Consider the following 16,364-nt stretch of genomic DNA (forward strand, 5'->3'; position numbering starts at 1 on the left):
TGGGGCTGTCATGGGGGGTGGGGGAGTGAAGGGAGGGAGAGATGCTGCCCGCCCGAGGCTGAGCCGCCCTCCCCTGCGAGTTCCCGCCGGGCCCGCCGCAATCTCCACCCTGAGTCCGAGCCGCCGGCTGCGCGCCCCGCGCCCCCTCGAGCGCGCTCGCCGCCCCGCGCGCTTTGATGCAGCGGCTCCGGGCCGGGGCCGCGCGGCGCCTCAGCTCTCTGGGACGCGCCCCCGACGGCGCCCGGAACCCCTGCAGAAGCCGCCTTCCCACTGCCACCAGCCGGCCCTAGCGAGGGGGCGGGCGGCGCCGGGGGCAGCCCCGCTGAGGCAGGATGTTCACCTCCAAGTCCAACTCGGTGTCGCCGTCGCCGTCCCTGGAGCAGGCCGACTCGGACGCACTGGACATCAGCACCAAAGTGCAGCTCTACGGGGTGCTGTGGAAGCGGCCCTTCGGGAGGCCGTCGGCCAAGTGGTCCCGGCGGTGAGTGTGCGCCCCGCTGCTGAGAGGGCCTCGGGGAAGGGGCCCGGGCCCGAGCACCCCTCCAACGCCCTCCGGTCCTCGCGCTGCCTCTGCCTTCCCCCGTGACCTTGACCTCGCTCCCGGCTGGCTGTCCCTGAAGATGTGGATCTTAGTCTGGGCTGGGGTCATCTTTGCTCGAGGGCTGGGAGGCGCGGGGTGGAGGCCACTGACCTGGAGAATGAACTTGGGTTGCATGGGCAGCTCGGGAGAGCTGAAGACAAGAGGGTGGCTGTGACTGGGGCCCACCCGGGCCAGGCCGGGCCAGAGTCCGCCACGGCGGGAGAAGTCCCATCTTCCAAAGATGGGATCCTCCTGGGACACCCACTGCCAAGTGCACCCTCTCCCAAGGCCCCCTCCCCCAACCGCAGAAGCTGGCTTCCGGTGGGAAGGGCGTCTTCCTTCCCCACCCAGAGCCAGCCCTGGGCTAGTCCTTCTGCAAGGCTCCGTTCCCGGGGCCCAGGAAGGGTCCATGCTTCCGCTGAAATAAAAAATATAAATAAATAAGTATATGTACATGTAATTACAGGTTATATGTAATCCGTATGTATAATTACTGGCTTATTGATGTTAGTTGAATGGCAGAGGTCTTCCATCTACTGGTTCACTCCCCAAAAGCCTGAACAGCCAGGGCTGGGACAGACTGAAGCCAGGACTTTCATCCCAGTCTCCCACATGGGTGGCAGGGACCCCAGCACTGGAGCCATGGCCTGCTGGCTCCTAGGGTGCCCATGAGCAGGAAGCTGGGGTTGGGTGTGGGGCTGGGACTGGAGCCCTGACACTCCAGTGTGGGATGAGGGTGTCCCAGCCACCCAAATGTGCCTGCCTATATGTATGCTTGTAATGTGGGCCAAGAGAACAGAGATTTCAGCACTTGGGGCGGAGGAATACCGAGAGCGTGGGGGAGGGGACACACTGGTCCTGTCAAGGATGGCTCCTTGGAAGGTGGTGGGAGTGGGGGTGGGGGGAGCCAGAGCAGCCCCCGTCGTTCACCACCAGCTTCCTGGTCCCCAACTCTCAAGCAGTCAGTAAGGGCTGAGTCTGCAAGGTGTTGGAGGAGAGGGAGCTCACAGACCCCAGACTTGTGGGAAGCGGCCAAGGCCAGCTTCAGGGGCCCTCTGCCGTCTCCTGGCTGTTCTGAGGCTGGCCTTGGGAGCCCAGCCCCTGTCCCTGCCTCCCAGCTCATCCAGGAAACCAGGGGTTCATGTAGATGCCCCAAGTTCCCCGTCCTACCCACACCGTGAGTCTGGCCCTGAGTGGGGGTGGGGGTGGGGTGGGGTCTTAAGATCATGTGGGAGTGGGAGCGGTTACTTCAGTTCTGATGAATAATTGACTATTTCTGTGAGACCGCAGGACAAATGGAGCTGTGGATTGCGTTTCAGATTTTACACAGCCGGGCGCGTGTGCTTTTGTTGCTTCCGACAGCTTTCTCGCTGGGATTTAATGGGATACAGGTTCCCTGGGTGCCTCCCAAGTTAAGCTTGGCTCTGACCTTTTCCACGGAGGCCGGAGCAGCGTGAGGAGCCCGCGAGGGGCATGCGGGGTTGTGCTCGCAGAGTTGCAACCTCCAGGGCCAGGGCCAGCCTCGTCCCTGTCTGTCAGGGCCAGCCTCGCCTCTGTCTATCATCAGGGCCAGCCTCGTCCCTGTCTGTCAGGGCCAGCCTCGCCTCTGTCTATCATCAGGACCCTCCGCAGGAGTGGGAAGGCAGCCATTAGACCTGTAGGCTACAGGAGCTCCAGCAGAATATCTGCCCTCCTCCTGCCCTGGCTGCCCCAGGCAGCCAGAGCTCCTTCTCCACTGGGCCGGGCTGCCGTCGCTGGCATCGCCTCTGGATCCTGTCCTCAAAGGCTTCTCTTTCCAGGCATTTTCACTTGATTGCTAAGTGCCTGTGGCCCTCAGCGTACCCCTCCTGCCTTCCCCCACCATGCAGGCACAGTGGGAACCTGGCCCCAGCACCCACCGTTGATTCCAGGGCTGGGAAGTGTCAGGGTAACCCCTCCCAGCTGAAGGCACACAGGTGGAGGTGAGGGGGTTTGGAGAGCTTTAGGACCCCCCCTCCAGCCCAGGAATCTCCATCAGGGGTCCCCACAGTTACCCCGGAAACCATCCAGCATCAGCAGTGTGCTTGCTTGCAAACACAGCTGCAAGCCCAGTCTCACAGCCCCCTCCCAAAGACTGTGTCTCCTGCTTCCCCTCCTTTATGGGGACTCTGGAGCTGTCCCTGGGCAGTGACTCCCCCCACCCTGTTCCCTGGGGCTCGGGAAAGAAGTGACATCACACATGGCCACTCTAGGCCTGTGTCCATATCCCCAATTCTGGGAACACACACATGCACGCACACACACACACACACCATCAGAGCCAGCCAGAGAGGCTCCAGCAGGTGTGGCAGGGAGACCCATGCTCAGTTCAGCCCCCTCTTGCTTCCCAGCAGGGCCCCCTGGGCCCCAGTTGCCCATCTGTGAAGAGGAGTCTCTGGACCTCAGCTAATGAGAGCCACAGGAAAGCCTGGGGACAGGACAGCTCCGGCCCGCCACTGCAGAGCCTCGCCATTAGGGCGATCGATGCCTGGCTGGGGTGGCCCAGGCGAGGGGGCCAGGAAACGCTCAGTGCTGCATAAATAGCCAGCCGGCAGGATGGAACCGGCTGCGGCCAGCTGGGCTCCATAAAACCTCCTCCCCTCAGGGTCTGTCTTAGGACATCTGCCTCCAGCCCCCACCTCCTCCCCCCGGGGGGGGGGGGGGGCTGGGAAGGCGGAAGATGCTTCTGCTCCCAGCAGAGCAGTGTTTCTGACCAAGGGCAGCCAAAGGGGAGGGGAATCGGAAGCATTGATTAGCGGAGGTGAGAGAACTGGGGAGAGGGATGCAGGGCCGGGTTGATGACTCCTCTGAAAACAATGGAGATGCAGGTTCAAAGCCCTGGCAAAACCCTATTCAAGGCCAGCACCTCGGCTCACTAGGCTAATCCTCTGCCTGCAGCACCGGCACCCCGGGTTCTAGTCCCGGTTGGTCGGGGCGCCGGATTCTGTCCCGGTTGCTCCTCTTCCAGTCCAGCTCTCTGCTGTGGCCCGGGAAGGCAGTGGAGGATGGCCCAGGTGCTTGGGCCCTGCACCCGCATGGTAGACCAGGAGAAGCACCTGGTTCCTGGCTTCAGATCGGCACAGTGCGCTGGCCATAGCGGCCATTTAGGGGATGAACCAATGGAAGAAAGACCTTTCTCCTCTCTGTCTCTCTGTCTCTCTCTTACTGTCTAACTCTGCCTGTCCAAAAAAAAAAAAAAAAAGGACGAGGAACAAAGGAGGCCAGCGGGGCCAGGCTAACTCTCTCCTGAGGGCCAATACTTTCTGGGCTCTAGCCACTTCCAAAACCACTGCCGAACACCTTCCAAGGTCACAGCCCCTGACAACGGGGGCCCAGCCAAGTCCTTCCTCCGTCAAGGACACCTGAGGTCCTTACCCGCCCTCTTCCCCACCAGGTGCCATGGCCATTGGCCCCTGAGCTCCACCCAGCAGCAGTTCCTTCCTGCAGAATGCTGGTGGGTCCCTAAGATTCACAATGTCCAGCAGGTGCCCAGAGAGCCATGGAGACAGCGGCCACGTACTCCCAAACTCAACCTGCACAGGCTGAGTGCCTGTGCAGATGGTTGTCGCTGTGCCGAAAGGGTTGTGGGAGGGCTTTCTTCCCAAAGGGGCTTGGGGTCAGGGTTTTGTCTTAGGCTGTGAACACCACTTCTCAGAGATCATGGGTTACACCAGGCTTCCCACAGGGAGAAGCCTAGCACATCAGCTCCGACACCAGGCTCAACCTTGCCCTCGTGACGCGGGGGCATTGTCTCCCTTTCTGGCTCCTGTGGCGTCCCCACAGCTGGCTTATGAGGTGTCCCACGGACACGGCAGTGCCTAAATCACCCACCTGCCAGGCTGGGGAAATGTGTTTCCCACGCTTCTACCAGAATGGCAGTAGGCCAGGTAGCAGCCCAGGGGCAGGGACTGTCTTGCGAGTGTGTATGGGAAGGTGGGATTGGGGACACTCTTTCCACGGTGACTCCAGGAGGAATTCAGGGCCCGGTGTCTCTGCCCCCAGGAAATAAGTAGTGACCGAGGTACTTTGTTCTGCAAATTGACCTCTGCAAATTGCGTGGTGTTTCTCACTCCAGCTCTACCTTCTCCTGTTCCAGAGCTTCCCCCACGCACCCAGATGCTAGAAAACAGGGCACAGAAGCAGGCGGGAAGGGTCTTGTCTGGGTCTTCCCAGAGCCCTCTGCTCTCTGAGGTGGTGGCACCGGTTACACAGGAGTCCTTGGGCAAAGGAGGTGGCCAGGATGTCTGGATCACACCGGCACCAAATGAAATCAGGCTCACAGGGTGATTTGCCCAGACCGAGGTCTGCCAAAGTCAAGTGAGTGAACTGTGCGAACGAGCCACTTGTCTTTCCTCTCCCCTTCCCCAGAGCTGTCCACGTCCTGTTTGAAAATGAGTCTCAGCTGCATGTGTGCCCCAAGCTTCAAGCTTGCAAGCAGTCCAGATTCCTCATGGCCAGGACTCAAAAGAAAGAACCCCTGTGGTAGGCATTTGGCTTCACAGTTAAGATATCTGCGCCCCACACCAGAGGGCCTGGGTCTGATGCTCTGCTCCTGACTCCAGCTTCCTGCTAATGCGCACCCTGGGAGGTAGCAAGTGATGCCTTAAGTGTTGGGTCCCTGCCACCCACATGGGAGACCCAGATTCAACTCCTGGCTTTGGCCTGGGCCAGCCCTGGCTGTAGCAGGCATTCAGGGTTTGAATCAATGGAACGAAGATTTTTCTCCATCTCTGTCTTTTTATCTTTCTTTTTTTAAAAATTTTTTGACAGGCAGATTTAGACAATGAGAGAGAGAGAGAGAGACAGAGAGAAAGGTCTTCCTTCCATTGGTTCACCCCCCAAATGGCCGCTACGGCCGGCGTGCTGTGCTGATCCAAAGCCAGGAGCCAGTTGCTTCCTCCTGGTCTCCCACGCGGGTGTAGGGCCCAAGGACCTGGGCCATCCTCCACTGCACTCCTGGGCCACAGCAGAGAGCTGGACTGGAAGAGGAGCAACCAGGACAGAATCTAGCGCCCCAACTGGGACTAGAACCCGGGGTGCCGGTGCCACAGGCGGAAGATTAGCCAAGTGAGCCACGGTGCTGGCCATCTATCTTTCAAATAAACTGAAAACAAATAATTTTTTTTTAAAAAAGTAAGCGATCTTTTGAGAGCAGCTGTGGGTATGGGCAAAATGAGCCTAGGCTTACAGGCAGGTGCTCCAAGTCCAAGGTCTGGCCCTGCCAGCTGCAGGACCCAGGTTACACCAGGTCCCTTCACTGGCTTGCAGAGTCTCACTTGCAAAACAGGGTTGATGTGGATTGAATTGTGGTTTCTAACCAGATAATTCTAGAAGGGTCTTGAGTGTACCACCAGGCAGTGGACATCAGGTTGTGCAACTCCAAGAGATTCAGCTGTGTGTCTACCAGTACTTCTGTGCTGTTGTCTTTGCCATATTGTTTGAGGAATTCTGCTAACAAAAAAAAAATTTTTAACCCTCTGGGACTTGATAATCTCTCTGTGAGCTCATGTGTTTCACTGGTGGCCATCCTGCTGTCCTACCCATTTCAGACCTGGGGCCAGACACATAGCATGGGCCAGGCTGAACTGACAAAAGGGGACACACACTGGGGCTCCAGGAACACAGTGGGCTATTGTTTCTGCTTTCCTTCTGCCTCCACTGAAAAGGACACATCTGATAAGCTGTCCTGCCCCAGCGCCAACCCCACCCACCCATTCACCACCTGACAGGATGGACTCAGAGATCCGGGAGACGGGGTGCTGAGCTGGGCCCAGGCTGGGTGACCTGGGAGAAATTCACACACCCTCTGTGTCCTTGCTGCCCTCCTGGGATGAGAGGCATTCAGTCTCAAGACCAGTTCTCCTACCTGAGAAAGTTGGATGGTAACGTGGGGTTTCCGCCAGTCCCCAGGCGGTCCTGAGCTCTGGCGCCTCCTTTATGCATGGACCTGCTGTCCATGCAGGCCGGCCTTGTTGCACTGCCCCCGGTGGGCTCACCGCCATCGCTCACCTCCAGGGAAGAGGGCAAAGGGGGCACAGAGGTGCCTTTAGATGGCCGAGTCTCAGCAGGTTGTGCACAAACACGTTCAAACTGAGCCTCAGCTCCTGGCCTCCCAAGCTTTCCAGGCCCTGGAGATGATGATGCAGTTGGGACTTAGACTCTTTTTTTTTTTTTTTTTTAAGATTTATTTGTTTGAAAAGCAGAGTGACAGAGAGGCAGAGGTAGAGAGAAAGAATGAGATAAGTCTTCCATTCGCTGGTTCACTCCCCATATGACTGCAACGGCCAGAGCTGGTCTGATCCGAAGCCAGGAGCCTGGAGCTTCTTCCAGGTCTTCCACATGGGTGCAGGGGCCCAAGCACTTGGGCCATTTTCTACTGCCTTCCTAGGCCACAGCAGAGAGCTGGATCAGAAGAGGCACAGCGAGGACTCGAACCAGCACCCATATGGGATGTTGGGACCGCAGGCGGTGGCGGTTTTACCTGCCACACCACAGCGCCGGCCCCGGGACCCAGACTCTTACCTCTTCCCAGCATCGTCCCTCCTCTGCACACCATGGCCCTCCAGAATTTCCGTCAACTTCAAGTTTCTCTCACTGTTATGCCAAGCCCTTCCCAGCTCCCACTCCCAGGTTCGGCATTTGCATCTGCAAACATGAAAGGCCTTTCTCCAACACGACCTGCCCACAGCCCAGTGGCATCTCCCTGGGGCTGGATCTGTCACGAGGCCAGTGCCGACCATCAAGCCCTGGTTGAGCCCTCATTGCCTTCAGCACAGTAATGGGGAAGAGGACTGGCATTGTGGTGCAGTGGGTTAAGCCGCCGCTTGTGATGCCCACATCCCATATCAGAGTACCAGTTCGAGTCCTGGCTGCTCTACTCCCAATCCAGCTCCCTGCTAATGCACCTGGGAAGACAGGGCAAGATGGCCTGGACCCTTGCTACCCATGTGGGAGACCAGAGAGAATTCCTGGCTCCTGGCTTCAGGCTATCCCAGCTCTGGCTGTTGCAGCCATTCGAACTAGCAGATGGCCGATATCTTTCTCTCTGTGTCACTCTGCCTTTCAAATAAATTAATAAATCTCTAAACACACACACACACACACAACAATAATGGTGCAGAGAAAAATGTGGGGGCCAAGGTTAAGAATCCCAGGGGGTCTTTAACTCTTGTTGGAGACCACTCGTGTCCATCCTGTCACCCAGGCCAGAGACTTGGCCATCGTGTCATCCCAGACTGCTCACCTTGCCCTTGTCTAATTATTCCATAAAGCCTGCTGACTTTTACCTCCCAATAGCTATAATTTGCCCCTTTGTTTGATGGACCCTTCAGGCCCTTCTTCCCCCTCCCCCCATCTACAGCTATGATTTGACCTCACACGTGCCCTGTTTAAAACCCACCAATAGCTCCCCCACCCCACCCCACCTGACCCCTCCAGAAGAAACCCAGCCTCTTTGCAAAGACCTCCCTCTGCCCTGCGCTGGTCCCTGCTTTGCTCTCCGGCCTTAACCCGCCCCTCATGCCCCCTCCCCCCGCATATTGACCACCCCTCTTGTACTTGTCAGCAGTAAACTGTTGTATCTTCATAATCTCGAACATGCTGTACTTCACATATGCTGTTCCCACTGTCTGGAATACATCTCTCCCTTCCACTCCCTTCCAAATTCCCAAAATACTCCTATCCATTCTTCAAAACCTCACTCAGCTGTCCCCTCCTGTCAGAGAACGTCCTTGGCTGATCTCTAAACCACTCGTCCCGCCGTCATTCCTTCGGGTGCCTCGTACAAATGCACATTCCAATACTTGCTGGTGCCTCACAACGTCACAGTGCGTGCCCGTGGTGCCCTGCAGCGTTGCCCCGAATCCCGGTGCTTTCCAATCATGCTGGCTCCTCTACTTGTCAGCCATGCAATCTGGGGCGTGACACTTACCTTCTCTGTGCTCCTGTCCCCCACCCCTGCCTCCTATGAGCAATGAATGAGTTAACACATACTGTTGGAGCTGGTTCTGGGGTGCAGGGGGTTAAGCTGCTCCTTGTGTCACCAGCATCCCATTTCCTAGTACTGGTTCAAGGGCCAGCTGCTCTGCTTCCAATCCAGCTTCCTGCTGATGCACCTGGGAAGGCAGAGGAAGATGGTCCATGTACCACCAAACGTGGGAGACCAAGATGGAGTTTCTGGCTCCTGGCTTCAGCCTGATCCAGACCTTACTGTTGTTTCCATTTGGGAAGTGAACCAGTGGATGAAAGATCTCTCTCTCTCTCTCTCTCTCTCTTTCTCTCTGCCTTTCAAGTGAATAAACAAATCTTTGCATTTTTTAAGGTTTAGTTATTTACTTGAGAGGCAGAATTATAGACAGACAGAGAGAGAGGTCTTCTATCCGCTGGTTCACTCTCCAAATGGTCACAACGGCCACAGCTGGGCTGATCTGAAGTCAGGAGCTTCCTCTGGGTTCCCCACATGGGTGCAGGGGCCCAAGCACTTGGACCGTCTTCTACTGCGTTCCCAGGCCATCAGCAGGGAGCTGGATCAGAAGTGGAGCAGCCGGGATTTGAACTGGTGCCCATAGAGAATATGCCAGCCCTGCAGGCAGATGCCTAACCTCACACATCATGGCACTGGCCCCCACAAATCTTTTTATAAAGTGCTGTTCCTGTAACAGTGCCTGGCACAAAGGTAAACACTAGCTATTTGTTAAATTCTTGATCTATCTTCTCCCTCCCACATCCGGCTGTGAGCTCCCTGAAGGCAGAGGATCACTAAACCCCAGGGCCTGGCATCAAGTGTGGCTGCACCAGGTGATGTAGTCACTTGGCAAAGACAAGCTCTGGGAAGACAAACCTTTCCGGGTCCCGGGGAGGAAGAGGATGAGGACAAGGAGGAAGGGGGGCGGAGTCGGCTGCCCGGCACACAGCTGTTGAGAACTTGGGTTTGCCTGCGGAGATTGCTGAGTTCCACCCTTTACCACTTCCTCGCTGCTTAATCTCTCCATGCCTCATTTTCCTCCCCCGAGAAATAGAAAAAAATTAAAAGAAAAAACCCTCCACGCACCCATCTCTTGGAATTATGAGAAACTGAAACAGGATAATGTCGATGAAGCACTTAGCAAAGTGAGTGTCGTGGCACTTTGCAAGGGCTCCTTAAACTAAAGGTGAAAATACTATTTAAAAAAATGATTTATCTGTTTATTTTAAAAGCCAAATTATAGAGAAAGATATCTTTGATTTGCGGGTTCACACCCCAAGTGGCCACAAAGGAAGCCAGGAGCCTGGGACTCTATCCAGGTCTCCCCCATGGGTGCAGGGGCCTGAGCACTTGGGCCATCTTCTGCTGCTTTCCCAGGTGCATTAGCAGGGAGGTGCATAGAGCAGGCAGGACTGGAACCAGAGTTCATATGGGATGCCGGTGTTGCAGGCAATGGTTTAAGCCACTGTCCCACAACGCCAGCCCCAAATTCTGTTCTTTAAGGCTAGAGGGAGGGGGCGTCCAGGGTCGACCCAGCCCCTATGTGGACATCACACAGTCTCTCTGGATGTCACCATAGCCCACGGAAGAGCCTAAGGTCCAGAACTGACAAGGCTTCCCCTGGGAGTAATGTGGGACCTGGGAAGAAGGGTGGGCTTCCAGGGGAGGGCAGACCCAGGAATGTGCCTGGTGTTTGGAGGACAGGGAGCTGTCCAGCTGGGCTGCAGCTCAGAGCTCCCTCTGGTAGGCACTGTGACAGTGCAAATGGGAAAGGAGGTGGGGCGGGGGGATGGGGAGGAGCTGCAGGGAGCAGGTGTGGAACCTCCTGATGATAAGGAGGAATGACAGGGATAATAAAAGTCGGTGGGGTGGTGTTTTCCCTAGTGGTTTAAATGCCAGTTTAGACGCCCACATCCTACATCGCAGTACTGGGTTTGACTTTGGGCGCTGCTCCAGACTCCAGCTCCCTGCGAATGCAGACCCTGGGAGGCAGCAGCAAGTGGCTGAGTTCCTGCTGCCCACGTGGGAGTCTTAGGTTTAGCTCCTGGCTCCTGACCTTGGCGCCTGCCCAGTCCTGATCATTGTGGGCATTTGGAGAGTGAATCAGTGGATAGGAGCATTCCTTGTGTGTCTTTTTTACTCTCTCTCTAATTTTTTTATCTGAAAGACAGAGACAAAGTGTGGTCTTCCATTCATTGTTTCAGTCCTTAATGTCTATAACAGTTGGGGCTGGGACATGTGAAAGTCAGGAGCCCAGAGCGCCAACCGGGTCTCCAACATGGGTAGCAGGAACCCAAGTACCTGAGCCATCATCTGCCGCTTCCCAAGGCTCACATTAGCAGGAAGCACAGAGCCACAACTCACACCAGCCGTTCTGACATGAGATGCTGGTGTCCCAAGTGGCAACTCAACTGCTGCAGAAGCACCTGCCCCTCTTCTGAGTCATTACGTGAGCAAACTCGATATCCTGACGACCCTGAGATACAAGTCTCATTATCATCCTCGGGTTGCATGTGCGGGACCCAGGCCTCAGAAGACTAGGTAGCTTGCCCCATCACATGGCTGGGAAGTGGCAGAGCCCTGGCCCTTGGGCACCCAGCCTTAGTTACTTGCACTGCCTCTGGCCCATCTGCCTCCCCTGGACAGAGCAGCTTGCCAGGCAGTGTCTGTGAGGAGCAGGAGTAGGGACTGTGGTCCGTGCGTTCTAATACCAGCTCCCTCTCTATCCTGGATATGATTTGCACACATTACTTCACCTCTAAACTTCACTTCTCTCATCTGTAAAATGGGTGTGAAGAGCCCTGCCCAGAATTATTGCACAAATCAACTACTCCAATGCATGTAGAACACCTAGCACGGGAACTGATTCGTGAGAATGGCCTAATAAAGAGAAATACATGGGGCAGGTGTTGTGGCACCACCAGTTAAGCCCTTTCTTGGGAAACCAGCCAGAGCAGCAGTGGTGGCAGCGGCAGGACCGCTGTGGTGCTGGGGGCAGCAATCTGAAGGGAGCGGGGCGACACTGGCTGTCAGGACCCAGTGACATCATGAGAGGGAGCCACAGTTTTTAAATTGGCCAACCTAATGTTACAACTACTTGGAGGAGGCCAAGGGTAAAGGGAAAGCCTTAATTAAAGTGGTGCAATTTTGTATAACTTAGCATCAGTGGTTCAATAAATTTGGATTGCCATGGAAAAAAAAATCCTTCTTGGGACACCCACATCCTACACTGAAGTGCTAGTTCAAGTCCTGGCTACTCTGTTTCCAATCCAGCTTCCTGCTAATGGCTTGGGAGGCAACAGAAGATGGCCCAAGTACTTGGGTTCCTACCACCCACCTGGGAGACCCAGATGGAGCTCCAGGCTCCTGGCTTCCACCTGGCCCAGCACTGGCTGTTATGGACATTTAGGGTGTGAACCAGCAGATGGAAGATCTCTTCTCTCTCTCTCGGTCATTCTGCATTTCAAAAAAATTAAAAAGTCTTTTAAAAGCATAGTGCTAAACCATGACTGTCCCAGCCCTTTGCACATCCAGCCCAACTGTGCCGGGCTCAGAAGGAGTGGCCCCTGGCTTATAGTCAGAATGAGAGTAGCTGGGAAGAAGGGAGCTTTGGGCCGGTGCTGCGGCTCACTAGGCTAATCCTCTGCCTGCGGCGCTGGCACCCCAGGTTCTAGTCCCGGTCGGGGCACTGGATTCTGTCCCTGTTGTTCCTCTTCCAGTCCAGCTCTCTGCTGTGGCCCGGGAAGGCTGTGGAGGATGGCCCAAGTGCTTGGGCCCTGCACCCGCATGGGAGACCAGGAGGAAGCAACTGGCTCCTAGCTTCGGATCAGCGCAGTGCGCCAGCCGTAGCGGCCACTTTGGGGGTGAACCAACAGAAGGAAGACCTTTCTCTCTGTCTCTCTCTCTCTCACTGTCTAACTCTGCCTGTCAAAAAAAAAAAAAAAGAGAGAGAGAGAAGGGAGCTTTGGAGGAAGGGGTGGGAAGACAGGTTTCGCTCTGGGCAGGGTCTCTGGTCCTGGGTTCCCCGCTGCAAGGAAGACAGAGACAGGTTTTTAAGCCACGCTGGCCCTCTGGGCCCTCCAAGTGTGGACCTGGGCAGTGACCTTTCTCCTCCAGGTCCGTGCCAGCCCCTCTGTTCACCCCCACTTCACCCAAGCCAAGCTGAGTGTAGCTGGAACTGGGTCCAGGTGTGGTGTGCACGCTGTGTGTGGCGGGCAGGTCCATCCACTCCCTGCAGCCCTCAGTGGTCCCTACTGCTGGCACAGAGCAAGACTGCCCCCAGATGTCCATCTCCCCTGGCCTCTCGCTGTACTGCCCTTCAGAGGACAAGAGGAGATGCAAGGGTGTGGCATCTGGGGACACATCCTGTGTGCAGGCAAGTGCTGAGGCCTTCACACGCCTCCACCCACCGGCTCGTCTCTTGCTCCTCTAGCTCACAAGGAATTCCTCTCCTGCCTTGCCATTGACCGACAATCTGTTCTCACTGCAGTGGCCAGGATGAGCCTTTTGTAATGCAAGTCAGGTCATGTCACTCCTGCTGCCAGCCCCTTGTGGCTCCTCCCTAACTCAGAAGAAGCCAGCATCGACCAACTAGCAGTGGGACTTCGGGCAAGACATGCCACTGCCCTGCTTCATTTTGCCTGTATAAAATGTAGAGAGCCCTTAATGTCCCTTGTGAGTGTCAAATGCATTAGCTGCATTAATGGAATGAAGCATGGCTTGTGGGCAGCGCTAGATAAAAGTGAGCCTTGTTGTTACTGGTATTGCAACCGTCACAGGGCCTGACGTGACCGGGCCAGCAGCTGCCAGCTTTGCAGTTCCTTCTAGAGACAAGCACACTTCCTACCCCAGGACCTTTGCGCCTGTGGCTCCTCTGCCTGGAACAGCACCCCTCTCTTCAAAGGCCGTCTTCTTAACCAGGCTCTCCCTGACCACCCTGTCCCATGTCAGACCCCTAACTCGTTGCTCCCCATCCCCACTCCTGCTTTGTTTTCCTCCATGCATCTATGAGCGCCTGGCACAGGCCCTCTTGCTCTTATGCATTTACTCTCCGACCCCCAGTACACACTACAGTGTCAGCTATATGCAGATTGGGGCTTTTATCTCATGCCCACACCCACGTTCCAGCACCGAGAGCAGCGCCTGATGCAGAGTGGCAGCTCCATGATGATTTGGGGAGTCAATCAAAGCACCTCCCAGGTCATCGGTGCCCCTGTCTTACAGAGGCAAGGGAAGGCTCTGCGAACCTGGGCGTGCACCTGCAGCTGCAGCATGAGGGGCTGGGCTCCTCCCTGCCCGTGTGGGTACGGATCGCCGCTGCTCCGCTGAGTGTGGAGGGGCTCCAGAAGTGGCAAGAAGCCAGGCAGGTGTCTGTCTCAGGCGCCAGGATACCGCACACGTGTATTTCTCCCAGTTCTGAGGCTGGGAGTCTGAGATTGTTCTGGTGCAGGCTCTCTTCCCAGCATGCAGACAGCGGCCATCATGGTATGTCCTCACGAGGCAGGGGGAGGTGGGGAGACAGAGCAGAGAGAGAAGGAGGGGAAGGGAGAGAAGTAGAGAGACGCAGCCCTGTCGGATGATGCTCCCCTCTAACGTGGCCCCCCAAAGTCCTCTCTCCAGCACAGTCCCGTTTGGGGATGAGACATGGATGTATGTATGCATTCGGGGGGCACAGTTCAGCCCACAGCAGGATTTCAGAAGCCACGGAGGGGCCGAGGAGGGCCCAGGAGGCAGCCCCGTGATGCCCGTCCTTGTCCCCTAGCCCTTTCCCGTGGGTGAGGTGTGGGAGTGGCCTGTGCAGCCCTGTCTGGGAACTGGTGGAGTGATGAGAAAGTCGCACTTGGTCCTCACGCTGCCTAGTGACGGCGGGTGCTGTCAACCCCCCTTCCACTGGTGAAGAAACCGAGGCACACAGAGGTGAGCTGGCGGGTCCAAGGTCCCCTCCGCTGGAAATGGCAGGTCTGCCTGGCACCGAAGCCTGTGCTCCGAGCTCTACCATAGCTCCACGGGGAAGGCAGGGGCCACCCAGCTCAGCCCAAGTCACTGAAGTGGCACAGGCCCCGCCCTCTAGAAGCTTAGCACCTCTTCAGGAGGAGACAAGCACACAAGGTGTGGCAGTGGTGCCTGGTGCCAAGTGTCCAGACCCACTGGCCTGTGCAGGAGGAGCTCAGATGTCCTGGGGCTGGGCTGGTGGCCAAGGGCGAGCAGGGTTCAGCCAGACCGAGAGCGGGAGGGAGGCTGTTGCAGATGGAGCAGCCCAGTCTCCATTTGCTGGGCCCTGCATACATGGTGGGGGGAGGCAGCGAGCCCAGCACATACATGGAGCTCAGACACACTGAGGGGCAGGAGCGGCCTCCCTGGCGGGTGGGCAGAGGACAGGTCCCCGAGGACCTGGAATGCCACGGTAGCTCTGCAGCAGGTGGACTTCAAATGCTCTGACCACCTGGGGCCGAAAGGCCGGCAGAGGAGTTCGCATTCGCAGGGTGTCACCCCCAAGTGGGGTCCACGGGGCTGCATTTGCTGTGTGCCTGGGCAGAGAGGGTCGGGGCCAATGAAAACAGTAGGTGGGCATGAGGCTCAGACCAAAGCACAGAGCTGAGCAGAGGAGAGAAGGCAGCTGTCTGGGGCCCCAGGCCTGCAGCTGTGGCCTTGGGGAAGATGATGTAGGGGTGGGGGGTCTTTAGGGAATCTCTGACTTCAGGACTTTTCCCCTCCCAAGAGGGCCGTTCAATGCAGTATCCTGGCAAACGTTTGCCAACTGGCCCTTGTTTTGTAGAATTTGATTTTCATGATGAAAATCCTCCCACCGTGGCCAATAGCAAGTTACTGAGCCTTGCACTGAAGGCGGGGCAGGGGAGAGGTTCACACAGTTGGCCCTCGTGAGCCCACCCTGGCTGGCTCCAAAACATCTTGCTTTGAACTCCACACCCTGCCCCCTCCTCAGTGTGGCACTAGCAGGGGCCCTGGAGGAAGGAGACGGCCACTCCAGGTGTTCCCTGAGCTCTCTGGTGTGGACGCTCCCAGAGGCCGTGTGGTCTCTCATCATAGTCAGCACCAGTCATCAGCCTGGTGAGAGTCCCTAGAGCCGGCCAAGTGCCCCAGCTGTTGATATCAAGGATGTCACAAACCTGAAGTCGCAGAGACCTGAGTCCCAGGGCTGTGAAGCACTGTGGGGCACAGCAGGATTCCGGGGTCACCCTGTCGCCCCGCAGTCCTGACCTCGCCAGCCTGGGACCCAGTGCTCTTTGGTAGCAAAGCCTTCGTGATTGCACCAAAAGGCCCAATTTGTAGGGGCCGTTGCAGAAGGCTAATCCTCCGCCTGCAGCGCCGGCATCCCATATGGGCGCTGGTTCGAGACCCGGCTGCTCCGCTTCCGATCCGGCTCTCTGCTATGGCCTGGGAAAGCAGTAGAAGATGGCCCAAGCTTGGGCCCCTGCACCTGCATGGAAGACTCGGAAGAAGCTCCTGACTCCTGGCTTTGGATCAGCCTAGCTCTAGCCATTCAGCCCATTTGGGAGTGAACCAGCGGACGAAAGACCTTTCTCTCTGTCTCCCTCTCTCACTGTCTGTAACTCTACCTCTCAAATAAATACAGAATCTTAAAAAAGACCGCACTTGCAGTCCTGCTTCTTGCCCCTTCTACCTGCGAGAGACCCTAAGATACTGAAGGTGCTAGCTCGAGGGGCTGGAGGTCCCCGAGAAGAAGGCCACCCGTGCCCAGCTGTGCCCAAGGTGATAGCTCCGGGGCAGTGGGGAGGGAAGGAGGCAGCCAGACCCAGAAGCTGGCCCTGGGTCTCCCACTTC

General features: G+C 56.9%; 1 protein-coding gene across 1 annotated transcript in view; it reads left to right on the plus strand.

The window, feature by feature from the left end:
- Positions 1-62: 62 nt before the first annotated feature.
- PLEKHD1 (pleckstrin homology and coiled-coil domain containing D1) overlaps positions 63-16,364 on the plus strand; it is a 46,030-nt gene continuing 29,728 nt past the window's right edge. The window contains exon 1 of the mRNA XM_008248580.4: positions 63-481. Within this exon, the coding sequence (XP_008246802.4) occupies positions 333-481 (149 nt within the window). The 5' untranslated portion in view covers positions 63-332. The remainder of the gene's footprint in view (positions 482-16,364) is intronic.

This window comes from Oryctolagus cuniculus, chromosome 20 (genome assembly GCF_964237555.1).
Source record: "Oryctolagus cuniculus chromosome 20, mOryCun1.1, whole genome shotgun sequence".
Taxonomy (NCBI): Eukaryota; Metazoa; Chordata; class Mammalia; order Lagomorpha; family Leporidae; genus Oryctolagus; species Oryctolagus cuniculus.